Raw genomic sequence first — 23,323 nt, 5'->3', positions numbered from 1 at the left:
ACAAAAAGTGTGGAGCAGCGCTCTGTGGAAATCTAGGCTCTCTTTAATGCAATTGCTGAGATTCGCAAAATGAACCAGCATGTCTTACCCCAAGTGATGTCTGACATGCGGACCAGGAAAATCTCTAAACATTTGACAATGACAGAAGCAAGAAAAGGCTCCAGTGCGTGCAGGAATCAATATAGCTTGAGTTCATCATTAGAAGTAGACGGAGGGTGGAACTGCCTTCCGGGGGCGAGGGGAGGGTATTGTGGTCGCCCCAACTGGTTTTAACGTATAGGCCTCAGAAAAATTGAGGACAGACTATGTGTTCAAAATATATAGTCTATAGTGGAGGGACGACCTCTTCCTCTAAAAGTTGGCACAAGAGGGCACCCTTTGTCAAAGCATTGGATAGTATTAGCAAGGTTGCTAGCCGCTTATGATACCAGCTCGAAACTTCTGCAATCCGAGTCCTCAACATGGTTGAATAGAAGCTCCAACCCCAGCTCTGAGCATTACACCTTAACTTACCATAAAAATCTCCACGGATAATACCGTCTGGTTGAGCCCCCACCAAAAGAGGGCCCTTATGTTCCTGTAAAAAAGATAATAATTTAGTAAAATTGCTGCAAGCTGCATTAGAGAAATCATTGTTATAAAAAAATGTATCAAATAAAAATAAAAGGAGCTAGTGGTGGACTTGATATACAAATCCTGGAAGGCGAGACAACTAGTATCCAATTCAACCACCGAGATATTGAGTCATAAATGAATCCGACTCAAGAGACCGCCATTAGCTCACCAATGAGGAGAGTGTGTAGCGGTGACTGAAAAACATGCAAAGCCCTCGTACGAGAGAGGACATGTGAACCAGGTCTCTTGAAAAAGATTAATAACCAAGCGACTTATGATAGACAGCCAGTCTGGATTGTTAGTCTAAGAAGTGATACTAGCACTGTTTCAACTAATCAATGAAAAAGAGGATGCGGAACCGTAGGGTTGCCCTAGAGGGCCATGTTGGTTTAGAACAGGAGATGAAGATGGGTGACAATCTCAGCTGAGGCCTCAATTGGGCAGCTGTGTAGTCAATCAGCTTGGGTACAGCTTGATAAAACATCATAACGGTTAAATAGAGCGATACCCATAAATCGACTCTCTGTATTAGAGTCACCAGGAGTAGCTGCCAGAAGAACGCGGTTCAACTTGGAATTATAACTACCTCGTGGACCTTGTGGCTCCCTTAGTATTGGGGCATGATAAGAATTAGCAAAGCCAAAAGCGGGCTTAGGTTTGTAAAAATAACCTGGCACCTTCACAATCTTACTCTCTTTGTAATCCCAGCCAGGTAAATAAGTCAACAAGCTGTGAACCAACTGTGGGTGCCTACAATTAACAATCACACAGCTCCCTTTGCAAGTTTTGCAAGATACACCAACCTAGCCCATCCCGCATTCCATGATGATCCATGGGGCTGCAGAAAAAGGAAAACCTTTTTTCCTAACCATCCACTTTAGAACCTTATAAGTGAGTTGTTCCCCTGAATCATATTGGCCATGTAGGAATTTTAGCACACCTATATGAATTGCATATAGGGACTGGCTTCTGGAGGTAAATTGATGGTGACGGCCTTTGAAAGAAGGGCAAAGCCTCTACCATATCTCAGAACCCTATTGCTTGTCTACTTCACTATGACATTTGCTAGCAGTCGGAGGGTTTAACAAGGGCCGGAGGACATCGTTACTTGGTGCCCTCATATGGGATCCCGTGTCACCCTCCGAAATATGAGCCTGAGGGGAGGTACTAGTCTAGGGGGTCTGCCTGCCATCGGGACAAGGTTCGATAGCAGAGCAGCAGCATCTCCGTCTCCTGAACCAGAAACATGGACACTGTCAGTTGAGTGGAGTTTTGCTAGAATCAACCGTACTAGGGGAGAGTGGGAGGGCTTCAAGCTGGCTTTCACTGCCTTTCAGCCGATCCATGATCAGGAAAAGTGCTGCATGTAGAATTGTTAAAAAATTCTCATGACAGTCATCTAGAAGGAGCTTAGTCATAGCCTGGATAGAATCAGGGGCAGAAAGAAGCCACACTTGGCTTGACTCCTCGGGACAAGTAGCCTTGGATCCCCGCTTTTTCCTCTTGACAGCAGGAGATCCGGGGCTAGCGGTGTAAGCTACCGTCAATAATAAACAACTTGGATCCGGCAAAGTGATGGGAAGGGGTGCCAAAGCTAAGGGCTACAGGTCAAGTCAGGGACAGGAGCAGAGGTTAGGCCAATAGACGATCTTCTTTCAGTGAGGGCAATTTCACTGCTAATAACATCCACTGCCCTTTCCAACATTCGATCAAAGGACACGCCTTTAACAGCTGAAGATGCTTCTGAACGTACACCACTGGTCTTTTATTTAACCATGATAGAATGATAACACTAAGAAGGCTTAACCCGTCCAACTGCTAGCAGGCCTTGACGCTGCCTATATAATCGAGCAGTCAAGAGTGTGTCAACAGCAGGCAGGTGCAGATAGGGCTAGGGAGCAAAGCACCACACTGATTTGAAAAGGTGGAAGCAAATAAGTGAGTAGCCCAACAGTACCTTTATGAAGGTACTCCAAGGGGGGTGTCCCAGCTCAGCCTCCTCCGGGCTCTGATGGACGTGGTCAGGCCCGTCTTCGGCCCAAGCTTCACCCGGGCACATCCCGCGCCACGGGAGATCTCAAGCTCTTTTGTGTGCTGATGATGGTAAGGCCTCTCCTCCTCCCAGCTCGGTTCCAGGTGATGCTGGGACCAGACATTTCGAGAATTCTTGCGGCAGTAAGAATTGCTCTCTCAATCTCAATTTCTCAATCCCTCCTCTCAATCACTCTTTCCACCTCTTACCCCTATGTTCTCTGAGCCTCTCCTCCGTCCTTGCCAGTGTCCCCCCTTCACAAGCCATTGATGTCCTCTGGGTATCACTATGTTGCTGCTCTTCTTTTAAAAAAATGTTTAAATGCAATACAACAAGTTAAATCACATCTACATAGCAAGGACATGGCGAACAGTGACTGAGAAAAAAAAGGCAGCTCAAGGTTATTCGAACAGCACCAATGTGATGGGGGTGGAATTGTCGGTGGTACAGTCGGTGCAGGGACACCGGGGACAGAGGAGGACGAAGAGCCATATGCCTACACCAGCTGCAATTATTTTGATAAACTGCCTGCCTTCTTTTGTGTATGCTTGCGGCCTCACCTAGGGGCATATTATCAAGCCAGGCAATACAATTATCGCCTCTTTAGCGGCAGAAAACTGCCGCTAAAACGGCGATAATGGGCTTGATAATATGCTCTATGGAATTCCAATTGAAGCCCATGTTAGATGTCCTTCACATCTAACCTGAGCTTCAATTGGAATTCCATAGAGCATGTTATCAAGCCCATTATCGCCGCTTTAGCGGCAGTTTTCTGCCGCTAAAGCGGTGATAATTCTATCGCCTGACTTGATAATATGCCCCTCAGTGTTTACTCTTTTTTGTTGGGGGCTGGTGGTGACAAGGAGATAACAGCAACAGTCTCCGCTGGCACCAGCGCTGGCATGGCAAGTCTGACATGGGCCCAAACTGGAATGGCATGGGGAGCAAAAAAATGATGGATTTAGGCCCAGATCTCTGTACTGGGGTGAATGTATGACATTGTTCTGCATTCTGTTCATCAACTGTGGTTTTTGCATGGGCCCTAACGTAAGCAAGGAAAAATGTCTCCCCTACAGTTAAGTCACAAAAGACAGTCAAAACGGAGGAATAGATGGTCTCTCAGACTGTTGGCCCATGGTACCACTGCACCTGCTGCACTAATTATAGCTACACCGCTACTCCAAAGCTTATTTATATTTCCGAAATATTGATTTATAATTTGCTTTATTTCCATAAAAGTTGCATCAGCTTCACACACAGATCTTTCTCCTCCACTGTCGTGCCAGGTTCTTCCAGTTTGACCCTCCATGCACTTTACCTCTTATGCTCCACTTCTTCCACTGCCAACACATCCTCCTTCTGTCTCTAACTCACATCTTCCATCTGTCTGTTCTGCACTGATCTTAACCGATCTCCCTTCACATAGTTGTTTATCTCTCACCTCCATCTCCCAGCTCCTATCTCCACTTTCTCCCACAGCTTCCCCTCCAGCCTTGTCAGCTTCCTGCTTCTCACACCTGATTTGGCTTTAAGCCTCCCTGCAGTCTGTGAACTATGGTCCCACTTTTCTTCACCAATTGCTGCCTTCGCCTGCTTCTGTACACATTTCTGGTTTTGCTCTTATTGCACTCACTCTCACTGTGGTTCTTTAATATCTTCACTTTTACTCAGTAACTCAGTTCTCTTCTCTTTCCTCTTTATATCACTTTGTTCTCCTTTCTAATCCCAATTTCGGTATCCTTTCTCTCATCCCATCCCGCTGCTCACTCCTCCTCTCTCACTCTATCGCTCAGTATTTTTCCTCTCTCAGTTGTCTCTTTCTCTCCTACCCTTCACTTTATCTACTCCTTCGCTCTTGCACTTTCCTTCAGTTCTTTTAGTCTCTTGCACCCTATCAGGTCCTTTCTTGACTCTCACCCTATCACTTTGTTTTTCTTTTACTCTTTCTCTGACTCAATCCTCTCTCACGCCTTGCCATTCTGGACTATTTCACCCTCTCATTTTCCTCCTTCTCTGTTCTGTTCTGTATTTGTAAAGTGCTCTATCACCCAGGAGGGTACCTGGGCGCTCCCACACCCTGTCCCTCATTTCCACCATTCTCTTTCACTCTGTTACCCCATTCTCTGCTGGTTTGTCCTACCACGTGGTGCTCCTTCTTTTCATTCCCTATCATTTTTTTCCCTCGGATTTTCATACAGCGCGAACTTGACCAGAGGGTATCAGAGCGCTCTACATGAGCACCAGTTGCGTAACAGACCGACACATTCATTTTGTTAGGCGCGGGCAGATGAAGTGATTTGCCCAGAATCACAGGATGTTGAGCGTCCCTGCCGAGACTCAAACCCCGTTCCCCAGCCTCGAGGTCGACTAGTCTAGCAGTTAGGCTACAACCTATCCCAACTTCCGTCCCTCCTGTCTCTTCCCTATGTCCTTACCTTTTCATGTCATCACTCACCTTCTCTCACCCTGTCTCTCCGTCTCATTATTACTTTTATTATATTGCTTTAGCATCTGCTCTCCATCCTGTTATTCTCCCTTTCACTTTATATATCTTCTCTATTTTTAAACCTATCCACATATAGCCTGCTTCCTACAAACGCCCCCTTCTGTTTCTCCCCAGCCCTTGTCTCCCGACTTCACCCCTCACTAGTTTCATTTCTCCCCCTTCCCCTGCCATCCCCCTCATCTCACACCGCCAGCAGAGGTGTTTGAGGCTCTGGGCTCCAAGGGAACAGAGCAAATTATTGAAGTGGCAGGAACTCGGAGTGGTGTATAATGAGATGGGCAGCGAGCAGGGAGAACCTGTGGCCTCTCTGCTCGTCTGAGATTTAACTTACCGTGAAGCATAGACGGAGGTGGGCTCTGCTGCAAGCAGTCGCGCCAGGCGGGAGAATTGCGTCAGTTTCAAGCTAGGGTGTGCTGGCAAACATGTTTGCAAAGCCAGGCGGGAGAATGGCGCTAGTTTCAGGATAGGGAGTGCTGGCAAACATGTTTGCAAAGCCAGGCGGGAGAATGGCGCTAGTTTCAAGCTAGGGTGTGCTGGCAGACATGTTTGCAAAGCCAGACGGGAGAATGGCGTTAGTTTCAGGCTAGGGTGTGCCAGCAGACATGTTTGCAAAGCCACACGGGAGAATGGCACTAGTTTCAGGCTAGGGTATGCTGGCAGACATGTTTGCAAAGCCAGGCGGGAGAATGGCATTAGTTGCAATCTAGGTTGTGCCGGCAGATATGTTTGCAAAGCCAGGCTGGAGAATGGCATCAGTTTCAGGCTAGGGTATGCTGGCAGACATGTTTGCAAAGCCAGGCGGGAGAATGGCGCTAGTTTCAGGATAGGGAGTGCTGGCAAACATGTTTGCAAAGCCACACGGGAGAATGGCACTAGTTTCAGGATAGGGAGTGCTGGCAAACATGTTTGCAAAGCCAGGTGGGAGAATGGCGTTAGTTTCAGGCTAGGGTGTGCCAGCAGACATGTTTGCAAAGCCAGGCGGGAGAATGGCGTCAGTTTCAGGCTAGGGAGTGCCGGCAGACATGTTTGCAAAGCCAGGCGGGAGAATGGCACTAGTTTCAGGCTAGGGTATGCTGGCATGCATGTTTGCAAAGCCAGGCGGGAGAATGGCACTAGTTTCAGGCTAGGGTATGCTGGCAGACATGTTTGCAAAGCCACACGGGAGAATGGCACTAGTTTCAGGCTAGGGTATGCTGGCAGACATGTTTGCAAAGCCAGGCGGGAGAATGGCACTAGTTTCAGGCTAGGGTATGCTGGCAGACATGTTTGCAAAGCCACACAGGAGAATGGCACTAGTTTCAGGCTAGGGTATGCTGGCAGACATGTTTGCAAAGCCAGGCGGGAGAATGGCATTAGTTGTAATCTAGGTTGTGCCGGCAGATATGTTTGCAAAGCCAGGCGGGAGAATAGCACCAGTTTCAGGCTATGGAGCTAGTTTCAGGCTTCTGTGTGCCAGCAGACATGTTTGCAAAGCCAGGCTTGAGAATGGAGCTAGTTTCAGCTAGGGTGTGCCGGCAGACATTTTTGCAAAGCCAGGCGGGAGAATAGCACCAGTTTCAAGCTAGGGTGTGCTGGCAGACATGTTTGCAAAGCCAGGCGTTCAGGACTCGTCAAGCTCATACTGGCTGGAGTTAGCAAGGAGCAAGCAGTTCGTTCTAGTGCATGAAGTAGTGCTGATACGGAAATAGCACATGTAGCCAGGGGCACCGCCCCCCTCCCCCCATATTTCAGTCAGGTAACACGCCACAGGTGACTGAGTGGTCGTGCTCTCTCATTAGGCATGAAGTACACTGCGTGTCGTGTGACTGTTCCTCTTACAGCATGGACTGCCCAGGGCAGTGTAGGTGAGATCTGCAGTCGTCAGGGCTCTGTCACAGTAACTCCACACAATGCACCTCAGACAACAAAGACTGGGGTCGCGTGCAAGACTATTGCGCGTACTTGGGCCCTCTCCCCCTCTCACTGCCACAGCTTCCATCCATGATGAAAGAGATGGAGTCACACAGTCAAACTCTAATCTGAGCCGGATATAAGCAGTCCTTGGCTAAGGCAATCCTCCTGCTCCGTTCTTCCTGCAGTCCCTTGGTACGAGTGGTAGCCAGGTCTCTGCTTCCCCTGCAGCCTGTTGATTAGGTCTCGCCTGACCCAGCGCATGCGCTGGTCTGGCGAGACTTATTGAGAGGGCTCCAAAAAGTGCTACCAGACCAGCCTAGAGCTACAGTGCATGTGCGCGGGCGCGCGCCGCGCTTTACTACGATTACTTTCACTTTCTCGGCCGCACGGCCGCTTTGATGTTTAATCGCGATCACTTTCACATAGCCAATAGGACTCGCTTTTGGGACCTTATAAGTATTTAGTTAACACTTATAAGGTCCCAAAGGCGAGACCTATTGGCTATGCCAATGCTTGTTTTTTTTAGCAGTGGGTTCGGGTCTGCCTGGTTTTCCCAGGGGATGATGAATCGGGCTACTGCTCTGCTGCCACAGAGAAGGTACAGCTGCCACTGTAAACATTTCTTGAATGGTGTGTGCATGTGTGTGTGCATGCCAATGTGGGTGAGTGCATGAGTGAGGGCATGAGTGAGTGTGCTTGTGAGTGTGTGTGAGTACATGTGAGTGTGCACATGAGTGAGTGTGCATGTGATTGCATGAATGTGAGTGTGTGTGAGTGCATGTGAGTGTGCACATTAGTGAGTGTGCATGTGAGTGCATGCATGTGAATGTGCATGAGTGCATGTGTGTGCAATAGAGTGAGTGTGCATATGGGTACATGTATGAGAGTGTCTGTGCACAAGTGCTCATGAGCGTTTACACAAGTGGGTGGGTGCGCATGAGTGTGTGTTCAGCTGACTGCATGTCGGCACATGAGAGTGTGTTTCTACGAGCATGTGAGCGCGCACAAGTGTGTGTGCATGGGAGTGTATATATGAGCGTGTGCATATGAGCATGTGTATGTGCATGTGAGTGTGCATATAAGTATGCGTGTGAACATGTGAATGTACACAGCAATGTGTGAGATTGCATGCATAGCAGTGTGTGGGCATACAAGTGTGCACCTAAGTGTGTGTGTGGGGGGTAATCTGTCCTTGAATACAAGCATGTCTACTCACCTTTCATTCGTCGGACATCAGTCAAAGGGACAGCATTAAGGGGCATATTAACAAGGGTTTTATCTCCGCTTTTTTGGCTTTAAAAGCCAAAGAAGCGGAGCTAAAAATATTGCCCTATCAAGTATCATCAACAGGGTGCTAACATGCAAAATCGCATGTTAGCACCCTTTTTCACTACGCTTCCCTATGCATCTCTAATGAGATGCAAAGTGGGCGTTCCAGAGCAAAATAATAGGAGAAATGTCGCTAAGCGACATTTCACCTATTATCAAGCTTCACGCTAACCCTGTTAGAGACAAAAAAAGCAGTGCTAACCACGGTTAACGTTGCTTTTTTACGTCTGCTAATTTTCAGATTTAGCCATGTAATCCAATGGGAGGTGGATTACATGGCTAAATCCACCATGGGCTATCAACAAGGATATCCCTATCCTTGTAGTTTTATCGCTGCATTACCAGCGATAACCTCCCAAAATGCCGCTATCGCTGGATTTTTTATTGCCTAGGCAGTAAGCGTTGTTAATAACGTGGTAACCAGGCGATATTATCCAGCGATAGTGGGCGTTAAAAAATTTAACGCTAAGTGCCCTTAGCGTTAATTTTCCCTGTTCCTTGTTACCATGCCCCTCAGTTGGGTAACAATAAATACCGATTATTCAGCGCAACAGTACCGAAAGAGTTTATGGATGTGAATGTCTGTCATCATCAGTGTGTGAGTGTGTGCGCGCAATCACGCACGTGTGGGTGCCTGTGCGTGTCACAATGGCTGGTACTCACCCAGCAATTCACAACTGAGTGCATTGAAAACACTTTTCGTTTGCCATCTGAATGTTTTTCCAATGAATGGAGCTAGGTGCTTTGGCATCTGTGTGCCCACGTGCATGTCAGCTCAGACTAGAATACCGGGGGGTACTGCACGTCAGGAGACCGTTTGCAAAGCTCTGTGTGAGTCACTAAGGCATGAAACGTGGTACTGCCTTTTACTGCTGACATGAGGTGCCAAGTAAACAATCTAGAAATGCCCACCCACTGCCACTGGGTAGGGCTGATGTTACCTGAATATGGGAGAGTGATGGTCACAGAGCTGATCCAGATGACTCCTGCATCAACAAAAGAAACTTTGAGGGTTGTTTTGATTTTGCTGAATGCAAGACACAAAAATTGGCAGATATCTCTTCCGCCCCAACTAGATTTTAAAAAAATGTATAGAGTTTATGCATTTGGACACACTCTATATAGGGTGGATGGGACATCTGCTAGCTTTTGGCTATCCTATCCTGCACCTCCACCATGCTAAACATCATGCCTGGGGATTGAGATCTTCCTTAGGGTTGGCTATGAGTGTGTCTGAAGATATCAAGGATTTTGTAAAATCTTTAGATGTATAGAAAGTACAATGCAGGGACCCCCTCCAAGTCTTGAACAAGAGAAGTCTGATTCCCTTCTGGTGTGCCCAGGTTCTCTTGCCTTGGAAGCCACTGAACCCATCCAAAAGTGTGCCATGAACCCTTCCTGTCTCACAGACCAAACGGTTGTCCAGCCATGAACACTGGTCTCCAAAACATAGGGGTCTGACATTTTATCAGCAGGCCTACCAGCAGAAACAACTGCTAGGCTACCAGAACATCAAAATGGTTTGAATGTGACAGTACAAAGTGGTGTAACAAAAGTTCCCGCTGCCCCTGTGATGCAGAGGGGCCCCTGAGCACTGGGGGACCCCTCTGGAACTAGCAGGACCCTGTCCTGAGAGTTCAGGACTGGGTCCGGAGCATGGGGGGCCCCCTCAAGTTTCAGTACGCCACTGTACACTTTCAAAATATGGAACCTAGGTGTGAGAAATGGGATCTCTGGTTGGCTAAGGCTTGCGCCAAAGCCAGGCAGAGACCACCACTCTAAGTCAGGGCTGGGGAGTTAAACGCCAAAGATAACCCCTGCTCACCCCCTTGGTAGCTTGGCACGAGCAGTCAGGCTTATCCCGGAGGCAATGTGTAAAGCGTTTGTGCGCGCACACAGCAACAACACCCTAGGCCCACCACAAAAGAAACTCCACACAAGGTTATATATAAAAAAATAGCCTTTATATTATAATAAACACATTAGATGATAATCACACAATTTACACTGTACCAACTGGCACTGGGTAGAGTTTTACAGGGGACTATTTACACAAGACAGGGCCACATGGACCATTGTCAGAATTAGCGCAAATCACCAATTGTAAATGGAGAACATATACCAACTGTAACATAAATTATAACGGTAGAGCACGACCAGTAACTACTGGCGCAATAATGACTTCAGCATTATCACAATAGAATCAGGTATAAAACCTATCCTGTATACATCACAGGAGCATAAACACATTATGCAATTTCTCATAAGTCTAACGCATTAGACCTTACCTCCTAAGTATCATTACACTAGGGGCGTATATCACACAGGGAAGTATAATCTCCCTAACATAAACCTAAACAGGTAAAACAACCTCCTATGCAGAAATCATATCTAGAGGTATAAAACACAGGGTGCGCAAAACATACTACACACAGTACGTTCCCTAACACCATAAGCATTAACACAGGGTGCGCACAACATACTATCCTAACACCATAAGCATTAAACCACAATAGTACTTCAGTCACATTAGGATCCAGGTAGCGCCAGAACCTAAATGTAGCAGCTGCCCACTACTTGCTGGGCAGCTGGGGACAAGCACAGCAGTGCTTAATTTGTAAAATATGAAGTCCAGGTGCTCAAATATTTGTTGGAGGCCAAACCCACTTTACACTGGCCCCACCCACTTCCTCCACACTGCTCTCTCCTGTGTCCATGCTGGGGGGCTTATCCAGGCCGGCCGCACCCCGCTTTTCAAACTTCTCTAGGAACGCACTGCACACCCCCTGCAGGGAAGTGCCCCAATGTGAAGTTAAGTCACTGCCTCATTCTACAGACTAACCACTCACAAGCATGTACATCATGTACCAGGACATGCCTGCTGACAAACCTTTCACCCCCACTGACCCTCAAACTCCCCTGGGAGGCTGCAGCCAGGTGCGTGGACTGAGGCCTCAGGATTCCTGCACTGTTCGTGAGCTTAATTTGTGCCAGGTACATTCTTGCATGGCTAACCCTCCTGATCCCGTGCACACTATGGATGTATGCTTGTGGAAAGCTCAGTTGGGAGGATATTTGGGTTTATTTTCTCTGCCTTTCTTGTGACCCGATTATCGCACCTTAGTTTTGAAATTGTACATGTTAGACTGCACATTTCGGTATTTTGTGCAAGCAATATTTTTGTTTGAAAATAAATGTGAATAAACTGCTTGTGCAAACAAGAGTGCAGAGAAATAAGAAAGATTTTGAAATTTGTCCATGAGATAATCCTACCGCCTCAGGGGAGATTATTTGGAAGAGGTTACACAACTATGGTGAAACTACTCTCTACACAAATAAAACAAAGTAGGAAACAATACCTTGAAAAGGGTGCTGCTGAAAAAAGAGAACACTTGTACGTGCAGAATGTCAGTGTGCCAGTCGGCCTGCCTTAATTATAGCACTGATGGTCATTCTGCTCCTTAATTGAATTCGTAGCAAGACAGTGCTAAAGAAGCGAAGTAGATTATTTAATGGAGGCAGGGACAATGTTGCCGGGCACCAGTGAAGTGGCAATTAGAAGAAGGCATTGTTGAGTTGTGTATTTTATTCGCAGCACCGTTCTCATTATATGTCAGTTAGCAAATGTGCTTCTGAAGGCCCCTCGTGCTTAAAAGTGTTCTTTACTGTGTTTGATGTGTCACAAATGGATTTGCAGCCAGCTGCAGGGGGCTGTGCAGGTAATATTCTTATTTTCAAAGGGTCGTCTCAACCAGGGAGTGTTGTACATAGAAGAGTGCGTAACTTGGGGACACTGGAAATCAGGGACAAGTGAGACGTGATTTGGTTGCACACTGTTTGTGTCACATGTATGTGACCAGAGCGATTCTTTGCGCTGTGTCGATTCACTACACACGGTGACACCAGTGGCATGATTGCTGGGGCCTCTCTGACTCTGTTCAAGAGACCGTCACCTCGAGCCAGGAAAAGCAGCATTGGATTTTATTTACTGACTGTATGCGCCACGGTTACTGCTGGTGGCTCTTCCCACACCGTGCAAATCACATTTCCTGAAAGATTATCACACCTATTTTTTAATCCATTTGGCTTTCGAGGATTTTTTAAAAAATTTCTTTTGAGCACTGCCAGCCAAGTAAAAGTAAGTATACACTTTAGTAAACAGGGGTTAGATTCAGAGCAAGGCCCTGCGCTTCCGGCAGCCTTGGGGCATAGCAGTGCACAGGTGCCCCGCCCGATCATGCCAGTAACATGACAGCCGGGGCCTCAGCCTCGGTTCAGATGACTGTTACCTCGAGCCAGTAAAAGCAGCAGCATTGTTTTTTTATTACTTACTGCGGTTACTGCTGGTGGCACAGACTTTATAAGAGGCATGCTGCTGCTTCAAAATGCCCACCTCAACGTCGCACTAACTGGTGCTAATGACTCGTCCAGTGCGTGTGTGCTGGGGTGTGGTCCACCGTCCATGGAATGAAAAAGGTTTACGCACGGCACGCTGCCGCAGCCCCCTACCCTACACAACCAAACACAGCCCAATCAGTGGCCCGCCCACCACCAGCAACACTGAATGCAAATTCATTTGCATCATGGATATGGATTTATCGGGCTCGCTCTCTCAGCAGCCATGCAGAGAAACACTCTTCTTCACTGGCGGAGGGTTCTGGAGACTGTCTGTGAAGTGAGCAACACTGCAGTAAAGCAACTATATTTAATATACTTTGGCCATGACGTGCAGACTGCAGTGCAGTCATGTTGTTGATGTAGTTTGGCACTGGCAGTTTAGACCCGGCCCTTATAAAAAGGTGCCGGTGCTGAGCACCGGATAGCACTGGCACAAATTAAGCACTGAAGCACAGGGCCTAAACGCTGCAGCTGGCACTAAGTGCTGCGCAGCTGGGGAAGTCAAATATGAGGCATGGGCTCTCAATGGCCCTTGAAATAATGTCAAGACGTGGGAGCCACCTAGGCTCTAAAAACAACATGTCTCCCAGTACTGTGGAGCGCACTGGCGCTTTTAAAATGAAATATGCCCCCAAAACGTGGAGTGCCCTGGCCATCGGGGCAGCAGACAACAAAGAATCGGGGCACGGCACCTCAGTGCCCTCTGGCCCCTACAGGGCTGGGGAATTGCTTGCCCCAAACCGTTGGAGCCATCTGGGGCTCTAGATCAATCATGCCAGCTGTTGGAGCCACGTAGGCTCTAGGATAATAATACCCCCACAACGGTGGAGCGGCCCGCTCTCCTGGCGGGACCGCTCGGAATCTGTGCCTTGACCGGCACTAACAATGCGCCAAGCCTCTCCCCGTAGCCGCCTCGACTCACCAGCTCTTGACGGGGAGAGGACTTCTCTCTTCTGCTGGCGCCGCGGGCTCCCCTTTCAGGTGGCGGCATTCTTCACTCAGGCGGCGGTCATGGCGGGGCTCTCTCACCTCATGAGAGCCCCGTCCTCTTGACGCGCCGGTCTTCACCCGGTCCCCCATCTCGGGACTGGGACTTTGCAGGAGGAGCCTGCGAGGCACCGGGACTTCCTCTTCCCGCGTATGGCCGCACTTCTGCTTCCGCCTAGCGGCCCCACCCACAACCAGGCAGTCCGCGGACTCGGCGGCGATTTTTGAATGCGGCTCGGGCCGCGGCGGGGAAACGCGGGGTGGGCACCCGCTTTGATTACCAGGTGAAAAGCGCCACGAGGGGTAGTCTCCCTCCAAATAACAAGGTACAGCGGGGTGGGCACCCACTTAATTAAAAATAAAAACAGGCGGCCATGCGGGGTGGGCTCCCGCCTCTCTTACTACGAGAACAACGGAAACGGCAATGAGGGGAGTGGTACGCAGAACAGTGCGCCCTTCAGAGGAGGGCGAAGCGGGTGTGGGCAGCCCAGCGACACGGTGTGGGCACGTCTCGTGGTCAGAGCGGGTCACATGGGTGCGGGCAGCCAGAACAGTGCGCCCTTCAGAGGAGGGCGAAGCGGATGTGGGCAGCCCAGTGACACGGTGTGGGCACGGCTCGTGGTCAGAGCGGGTCACACGGGTGCGGGCAGGCACAGGTCGGCTTCACGGCAGTCCCGCGATGCGGGACGCACTTGGGGGCAGCTCGCTTCCAGGTCCTTGGAGATCGCTGTGAGCACAAGTTCATCTTCAGAAAATAAAAGAAAAGCAGCAGGTCTGTCAAACAGCAGCCAGTCTTCGTGGGCCAAGAGGCCATGCAGGGCAAGGCTTTCAGGGCAAGGACAGTCTCCCAGCCATCCTCAGGCCAGGCAGGAGGGTCCCAAAAGACGTGCTCCAGCATCCAGGGCATCCAGGGGCTGGGCAGGGCCCAGGGAGACAAGCCTTCCCCTGAGCTCCAACAGCAGCACGCCCCTGGTAGTTTCTAGTCCAAGAACAAGAACATTTTCATGGGGTCACAGCCCCTCTTTTATACACAAAATCCTTTGTCTCCAAAGGTGCAGGGAAGGGGCGAACCAGATGCAACTGGTTCCTGAGCACTTTGTTTTGCTCAGCCCCTCTCCCTATTCACAGGACAGGCCAGGGACATTAGACGCACCACAGGGGGTGGAGCCAGCATTGTGGAGGGAAAGCCCAGCCCTATTCAGGTCCCAGGTGTACTCCTCCCTGCCATCAACATGCAGCTCTCTGCATTCACCACCGGGGCAGACCCATCCTGACTCCTGGAGCCAGGCACACCAGCCAATCACAAGCCAGACAGTCACTTCACATTTATTACACAGATATGCCAGCTTCTAGAAGTGGCACTTCTACACTAGACACAGTAACGCCGCACACATCATTGCTCAGCATTCAATCTCACGAGCTCGCACACACCAAACTCGACCCTGTACTCCTCTCACATCAGGACTTAACACGGTCACTCAGATCCCCCATGCATTCCTATGGGAGGGCAGGTCAGTCTCACTAAAACACACACAGAGCGCACGCACTTTCCACTGGGACACAGTGTAAAAGCGCCTAGAGGCCTAAAACCACTAATACAACATAGGAAAAAGGCTATGATAAATGCAAAAAGTTTTAGGGGTGAACTTGCCAGAAGGGCCAAGTCCAACACAAGGTTACTAATGAAAAAGGCAACAGTAACCGGCCACTTTCAAGCTACTATCTACCATGCACATGGCCATCCACAGCATGGCACAAGGCTACCTGCAAAGTTTACCCTTCTTTTATTAAACACTAGCTTGAACAGATGTTCTGGTAGATCATTGTGTTCACGCTTACTTTCTAGGTCCGGCAAGGGGTTCACATAGGTCAGCTCTGGAAACACTTACTTGGCAGGCCAGTTGCTATCTGCTTCTTCTGGGCCCCTCCTTCAGCAGACACTGTGGCTGGGCGTCTCCTCCTTGGGCAGACGGCTCCCGTGGGGCGAGGCACATCCTTCTCCTCGCTCAACAGCATGCTGGCTCTCGAGGTCTCTGGCAGGCACACATCTTCCCCAGCAAGCTATGCAGATGAGATTTCGGGCAATGTCCCCCTGCCTCTGGGAGACTGGCTATCAATGATGCCAGCCCGGGACTACAGCAGATCTTTGTGTACTCTGCGGAGTACTTATGTTCTTGATCACTGAAGCTGCATGGAACTGATACAAAGTGGGAAGAGTTGGGTCCCACATGTATACATAATTTCCAAACAGGGGATATGGTTCCATTGTCTACAGTTCAGGAACCAGTTTGGGGAGGTTCTTTTTCATAACTGCATCTTCTTTTTGCAGTGCAGACAATTATTTGTGTGAGGTGATGGCTCTCTCAGCAGGTTGTGATGATGCAGGCTTCAAACAGGAGTGGCCATTACATGAGCACAATAGTGTGAATTCCTGCACTTGTCTATCATTAGCCTTCCTGGATGGACCACTCCAGTAAGGACACAAGGCCCAGGCTCTGCCTAGAAACATCTCTCCCTCTAATATCACCCAATTGGCAGTGCTCATGAAGGATTAGTCAGCAGACCCCTTCTTAATAGGTCACATGGAATTTCTAAAAGCAGTATTGTCATCTCCTCTTTACTTCAGTGTCTGGAGCTACACCCTGCGACTCAGGATCGTAGGCAATACGCTCCCACTGTCTCGAGACGCTGCCTCAACACCTTCATCGTCTTCCGTATCAAAACCAGGGGCAATTCAAGATGGATCCCACGGGTTAAAGCATACACTCACAACAATACGGAATCCCGCTAGAAGGCATTGTTCACACAAATTGCACCTGTGCAGCCACCATGTATTAAAAAACGGTATGCCACCACTATCACTCTTTGCATTTGTCCCAGAGACGCAGAGGGTAGTCGTGTGTCAGTTAATGGGTGCACTTGTGCCATTCCGAACTTGACTTCAGAGATAGCGTCTGGGTGTCATGGTCAATTTCAGGCTGGACCACAGCACACGCGCAGGATTTTGTGGCCAAAAGAAAGTCAGGATACCAAATTCACTTGTAGTTACCTCAGGTACCTGAGGTCACTCGGGCAGTGGTACACATTAGTCCATCGTCATGGGGGCAGTCTCGACCCCACCAGACACATTGTCTTAGTTGCACATCGTGAACCTTTTCTTCACGGTACCGAGACCCAAGCCATGCAAGTGTTTATGTGACATGCTTCGGCTATGAAAAGTCATTCTGAGGCCGGTGCAGCATTCTTAGGTGTACCTAAGGGCCCGGTCCGGGTAGGTCTCGCTGCTGACTTGTAGCCCCAATTAATGTGGTTCAACACTGTTTTTTCTTAAAACAAGAATACAACCCTATCACTTGCTCTGGTGTAGGATGCCTCAAAGAGGCAGACATCGACTGGTGTAGAATTTGAGAGATAAATCAAAGAACCCCCCTCCATCTCCCAGAGCATAAAGAATGAGCCCCAAACTCCCTATGCAGCTCTACATCCTAGAGAGGGCTAGCATGCTCAACTTGCAGCCACCATCATTTGATACTAAAGAGGGTGGGATAGATTTATAACCTGATTCTGATGTGTAGCAGTGGTAACGTTGTGGTGATGGTGTATGTGCCAGGACCCTTTGCTCTGAGTGCCAACCCAGCAATGAGAGAGTCTAGAACACCATGGAAATGCTCTGCTGAGTTGCACGAACATTGCCATACAGCGCGCTCCCTAGCTTCATCTGTCTCTCTCCATTGCTCTCCCTGTGTGCCTTTCTACCTCGGTCCCAAATTCGTTCAATTTTTCACAGCCTATCGCTCAGCATTTGACTCTCTCCCTATTTATCACAATCACCATTTCTTCCTCATCGATATATCTCCATCAATCTCAAATTTGCTCTCTCCATCTGTCTCTCTTCATCTTAAGCTCTTTCTCTATTAATCTCGCTACATCTTGATTTACTTCTCTGTGCTATTCTACCCCCTTCTGTGTGTGTGTGTCTGTCACTCTTTCTTTTTTCCTTTCTCACTCACTCACTCTTGCTCTCACTCTTTTTTCCCCTTTCTCTCATTTCTGCCACTCTGATTTTTTTTCTTTAGCTCCTCACTCTTTCTCTGTTACTTTATTTCTTTCACTCTTGGTTGCTCACTCTCTCCCCCTTTTTACCTCTACTTAGAAGTTTCTTTCTAGATTTTTTTCCCTCTTGTAATTTCTCACTTTTTCCAATCTATGCTATATTTTTGACACATAGGATAAGTGAAAGACCAAGAGACAGATTTATCAATGCCAGTCTAAAAATCACAAAAAGTGCTGCAAACCATTGCAGTGTTGAAAATATATTTACTTTTAGGCACAAAACCTTTACATTGGAAAGTAGCTCTAAAAGTAATGCGAAAAAAACAACTTTCAGTTGCTTTGCATCAATTGGATGTCCAATGGGTGGTACTTGGGCATCCCCACACTACTGCCCTAGATTTCTGACACAAAGCCTTAACAACCAATGATGGTAGACAGGGCTTTGCACCAAAACATAACCCCTCCTTGAGGCAGGCGCCAACAAGGTGAAATGTATTTATTTCACTGACCCTCACCCACATTGCATGCGTGCTGCTCTGTGCAGCACACAAACAATGTGGAAAGAGTTTTAAAGTATGTCTCAGCCTAGCATTTTGTATTGGAATGGTACCCTTCAGTTCAACCCCTATGCAAGAAATCATGCACACCACTTTGCACTATGTGCATGGCTCTAGGCAGCTTGTGTGTGTGTCAGCGCTGGGAAAGAGAGCTTCAGTGCTGCATTTCTTAGTATTTGGCTCTTCAATGGTCTGTTCCTGCACCACTCAGCACAGCAACTTTGGTTGCTGTGCTGCATTGTGCTACTTTTAATAAATCTGCCCTGAAGTTTATTGGAGAACTCTCCCAGTGATCTGCACCCTTGCAGAGATTTCCAAAGGTGAGCAGAGGGGCTGGAAAGAACGATAGAAGAATTCAAGTGTTGACAAAATGAGAGGGAAAGACAGAGGCAATAACTACAAAATGGAGCTTGGGAAGGAAAAAATCATGTGGCACTGAGCGAGCACAGTGGCGTAGCAAAGTCAGGTGGTACCCGGTGATGAAAATTTCTTGTCACCCCCGGCTTCACAAAATGGCAAAAATATGTGTTTAAAACACATATTTTTGCCATTTTGTCACCCCTTAGTGATGACACTTGTCACCCCCGGCTTGGCAAAATGGCAAAAATATGTGTTTAAAACACATATTTTTGCCATTTGTCACCCCTCTCAGTAATGACACACGGGGCGGCCCGCACCCCCCTTCCTACACCACTGAGTGAAGAAGAGACATTGTAAGGTGGGAAGAAGACAGCTGAAGATTGTGGAGAGGCATGCTGGGAAGTGCTGATATGCGAGTGGATGAGAACGGAGTGGATTAGAGTTGTTTGGTGGAAAGGTGATCATAACTGGCTAGCAAAAGAGAGGACTAGAAACTATCTAGACAAGAGCTCAAGACCTGCCTGGAAATGAGGTAAGCAGGCTCTTGTTGTGGGAAGGAACAGGACTTGCAAACCAGAGAGGTGGCTGTAGGACCTCTTCCTACCCTTTATAAGCTGCAGGGTCTTTCATGCCAATTTTTTAAGGTATTTTGAGCGAGATGATTGTCATCTTGTGGTTACTTCAGAGCACTAGTCCGAAATTGTCACTGAGCAGGGGCGAAATTTAATTGAATTGTAAGGTATTCTCTGATTGGCAGACCGCCAGACCCCAAAGAGGGACTGCAACTTCGAGCATGCATTAGGTTGTTTCATGAAAGGAGGAGAGAATTAGGTCCACAGTGACACCATTATGTTATCCCCTTACTTTCAGTCTCATCACCCTCTCCTATATAACCACCCCACACTCCCAAATCCCTCCCATTGCCCAATGGGCACTGCCACCCACTCACATCACCATGCCTTTTTGCTCCTGTTTTCAGATCTGGTGCCAGGAACAGAGTATGGCATTGGGATCTCTGGGGTCCTGGATGACCAGGAGAGCCTGCCGGCCACCATCAATGCCAGGACAGGTGAGTAATATGTCACGGTGTTTAAAGCAAAGCAGGTTGTTGTTAGGAAGAAGTAAGGTTAGTAAGCAATATATCTTCTCATAATGGGGCTGTAAACAGAACATGCCATGGTTCAGGGGTTCGGGAACCCTCTTCTAGGTGGCACTGTCGGAATGAGAGCAACTAATGAAACAATCCAAGGGGCATATCAACAAGGCGGCGATAAAAAATGATTGCCGCTTTTGCGGCCGTTTTCGGACAAAAAGCGGCGATAATTTTATCGCTATATCAGCAAGGTCACGCTATCGCGTGAATCCTTGCCTTAGCGCCCTTTCCCATAACGCCCACCTTTGCATCTCTAATGAGATGCAAAGTGGGCGTTCCAGCTCAAAATAACTGGAGAAATGTCACTAACCGACATTTCTCCAATTATCAATGGACACGCTAAGAAGCATAGCGATAAGAAAAGTAGCGCTAACCTTGGTTATCGCTACTTTCCTTACGCCTGCTTTTAGTTTGACTTAGCCATGATATCCAATGGAAGGTGGATATCATGGCTGAGTCTGCCCTGCCCTGTCAGCAAGCTATCGCCAAACGTTGTGCGATTATCGCTGTATTTCAAGCGATAATCGCACAATTGGCAGCTTGCGCCTGGAATTTTATCGCTTTTGAGATAAGCGTTGCTAATAGCACGCTATCTCAGCGATAAAATTCGGCGATAGCCGGCATTAATTATCCTAGCGCTAAGTGCGCTTAGCGATAATTATCGCCGGTTGTTGCTGATATGCCCTCAAGTATCGTCACAATCTGGGTCTGTTGCCTAAATCTCCCAAAGTCTCTTCTGTGCTTGCAGAGATACCCCAAATACATTTTCTGGAGGAGATGGGGTTTGGCCTCTGTGTGAGGGCTTGCAAGGTGCATGATTTTGAATCGGGAAACTCGGCCTTCCTTTAAGGCACTTTGCACTGCGGGGGAGGGGGGGTGTGCTGTAGGTTTTGGCGACCCAGAAAATTGCCTTTTTATTTGAAGAGAGTTCTCCAATGGAAAAATGCCAGGTTGGGCAGCACTGCAAGCCTTCAAGCTACGCTGCTCTATGTCAGTAGAAAAAGACAGGAATGCGCCCTTTCTACAAGCTATGGTGCATTCCTGTTCTTTCTGCAGACACACAAACTGAAGCCGAGTGCCAACGCAGACACCCTTGCACCATGCAAGGGTGTCTGCGTTGTTGGCATGATTGTTTTTGTGCAGGAAGGGACACCTTCCTGTGCAAATCAATCAAAGCAGGCCTTTGCCTCTTCCATGTATGTTGCAGAATGCAGCACACGTGGAAAAACGAAAATATGAGGAGAAATATAACATTTCTCCTTGCTACGCCTGCTTTAGGAAGGCGTTAGCTTTCGCTCTGCCCCAGATTTATGCTATGTTTAAATCTGGGGCAATGTCAGAAATCATGGGTATTGCGTGAGAACACACACAGCAACACCCATGGAATGCCTCTTCCACGCAGAGTACGGCATTGCCGTACTCCATATTTACAAGGTCATGAAAAGCCATGCAGTGGCCTTGTAAATATGGGCTGCCACACTACACCTCCTGAGTGTCATAAAAGTGACGCTCCAGCAGCGTAAAAGTGCTGCATTGGCATTGTAAATATGCCCCAAGTATGCTTTATGCCACTGTTGCCCTATATGGGCTTCTAGCATGGATGCATTTGTAGACCAGGCACGAGGATTGGGAGATCACCCACATGTTGGCCAAGAGCCAGAAGAGAACTTAAGTGTAACGAGGACACCGTTCATATATTCCATGTTGTTACCATCCAGGGACTGCTGACATTTCTGTTATTCAGGCATAATCTTGTGTAATTTCAGTTACTTTGCATACCGTTAGTTAAGCGTAATTCCTGCAATTACACTGTTACACCACGTCATGTAATTAAGCACCATTAGTGGCAAACCTTTAGCATGCGCCCACGTGAGCAGCGCAAACTACCAGAATGCGAGTGGCTGCTATTTGCAGCACTTGTGTTTTTGTGCAAAATGCTGGTTTCCCATTTGGCAAATATTGCCTAGTCTTAACTATCAACCTAGCAGTGGCATTCCATGAGGAGTAGAGACTGAAGATTTGATGGTTTTAGCACACAGAGCGGAATTGTATAATGACACTAGCATTTGATGGTTGGACCCACTTCCATCTGTTGGTACCCTGGTAGGATGAACACAAAGGTAAGGTCAGAGGTCAGAGGTCAGAGTAGGCAGATTTAGGTGACGGCCATTTTGAAGAGTCATTCTTGACTCAAATCTTGCTACTAGGTGTTGTGCTGATACTAAGGTGATAGATTGACCCTTATGATGGGCTGAGATGTTTGCTAACTGTGGAGGTTTTTGGTGCGTTTGGTGTTAAGGGACAGTAGTTCTGTTTTGAAATAATTAGGCTCCAAGAATCTTTCATCTATTGAGGTGTGTAGCTACCATTGGTGCGGCAGCCGCCGTGGAGCCAGGGCCAAAGCCATGAGGGGCCCATTGAACCATGATATTTGCTGAATTATATTACCCAAACAAGTGTCAAATGGACCATTTTTCTCGCTTGCACGGGAGTCTATTGCATCCTTGCTCTGCTACTGCAGTTATCTATAGCTACATGGCAGATGCCAGCAGGTTGGCACTGGTCTTGCCTTGTGTTGATATGAGAGTCTAATTATATCTTATCAACAGAGGGACTGTAGAGCTGTGGCTGTGGATTCTCCTAATCTTCAAAGAGGGGGAGATAGATTTTAAACAGAAGCAAGATACCTGGTAGGACACTCAACACAAGCCAGAAGGGCAGTATAGATTAGCTTGGCGAGATCTTTCGGAAAGCAAGGATGAGAAAGAGTGAAGGGCAGGAGTCCTGCTACATCTAACAGATAATGAAGGACCATCCTATAGTCAACAGTGTTGAACGTGGCACTGAGGTCTCTACGGCTCGTAGGCGTACCTCAACTCATCCTACTGAAGTGATTTGAGGATGTTGTCAAAAATACTGAATAAGGCATATGCAGGACGACTCAGCAAGGAGATTTATTTTGGATAGTATATGATAACAAGACCCTGAAATCTGAGATGGAGCTAGACTAACTACTAACACGTCTACTCTCACGTAGCTCCGTACCATCAGATGTGTAAGAGCGTAACTGCTACTGTGGACACTGACATTACTAACTTGTACATTCTTGCCTTTCCTATCCCCAGAACTAGACAGTCCTCGTGATCTTATGGTGACGGCATCTACAGAGACATCCATCAGTCTCCACTGGACCAAGGCCCAGGGCCCAATAGATCACTACCGGGTCACCTTTACAGCTGCTTCCGGCATGGCCTCCGAGGTCACGGTGCCCGAGGACACATCAGTGCTGAACCTGACTGACCTGGAACCAGGCACGGAGTATACCATTTCGGTTCTGGCAGAGAGGGGCCGGCAGCAGAGCTCCGAGATTACCGTGGACGCCTTCACAGGTACCGCAGAGAAGGAGTAACAACAGGATGTGCTATGCTATGGTGTTTCTT

General features: G+C 48.1%; 1 protein-coding gene across 3 annotated transcripts in view; it reads left to right on the top strand.

Annotated features, from left to right (window-relative positions):
* The window catches only part of TNR (tenascin R), a 1,024,744-nt gene that overhangs the window by 868,366 nt on the left and 133,055 nt on the right, over window positions 1-23,323 (top strand). For all 3 annotated transcript variants that reach the window (XM_085601599.1, XM_085601598.1, XM_085601597.1), the window contains exons 11-12: window positions 19,710-19,799; window positions 23,009-23,272. In XM_085601599.1, the coding sequence (XP_085457725.1) occupies window positions 19,710-19,799; window positions 23,009-23,272 (354 nt within the window). The remainder of the gene's footprint in view (window positions 1-19,709; window positions 19,800-23,008; window positions 23,273-23,323) is intronic.

The sequence above is a fragment of the Triturus cristatus genome, chromosome 4_2, assembly GCF_964204655.1.
Source record: "Triturus cristatus chromosome 4_2, aTriCri1.1, whole genome shotgun sequence".
Lineage (NCBI taxonomy): Eukaryota > Metazoa > Chordata > Amphibia > Caudata > Salamandridae > Triturus > Triturus cristatus.
This window is presented reverse-complemented; position numbering and strand designations above follow the sequence as displayed.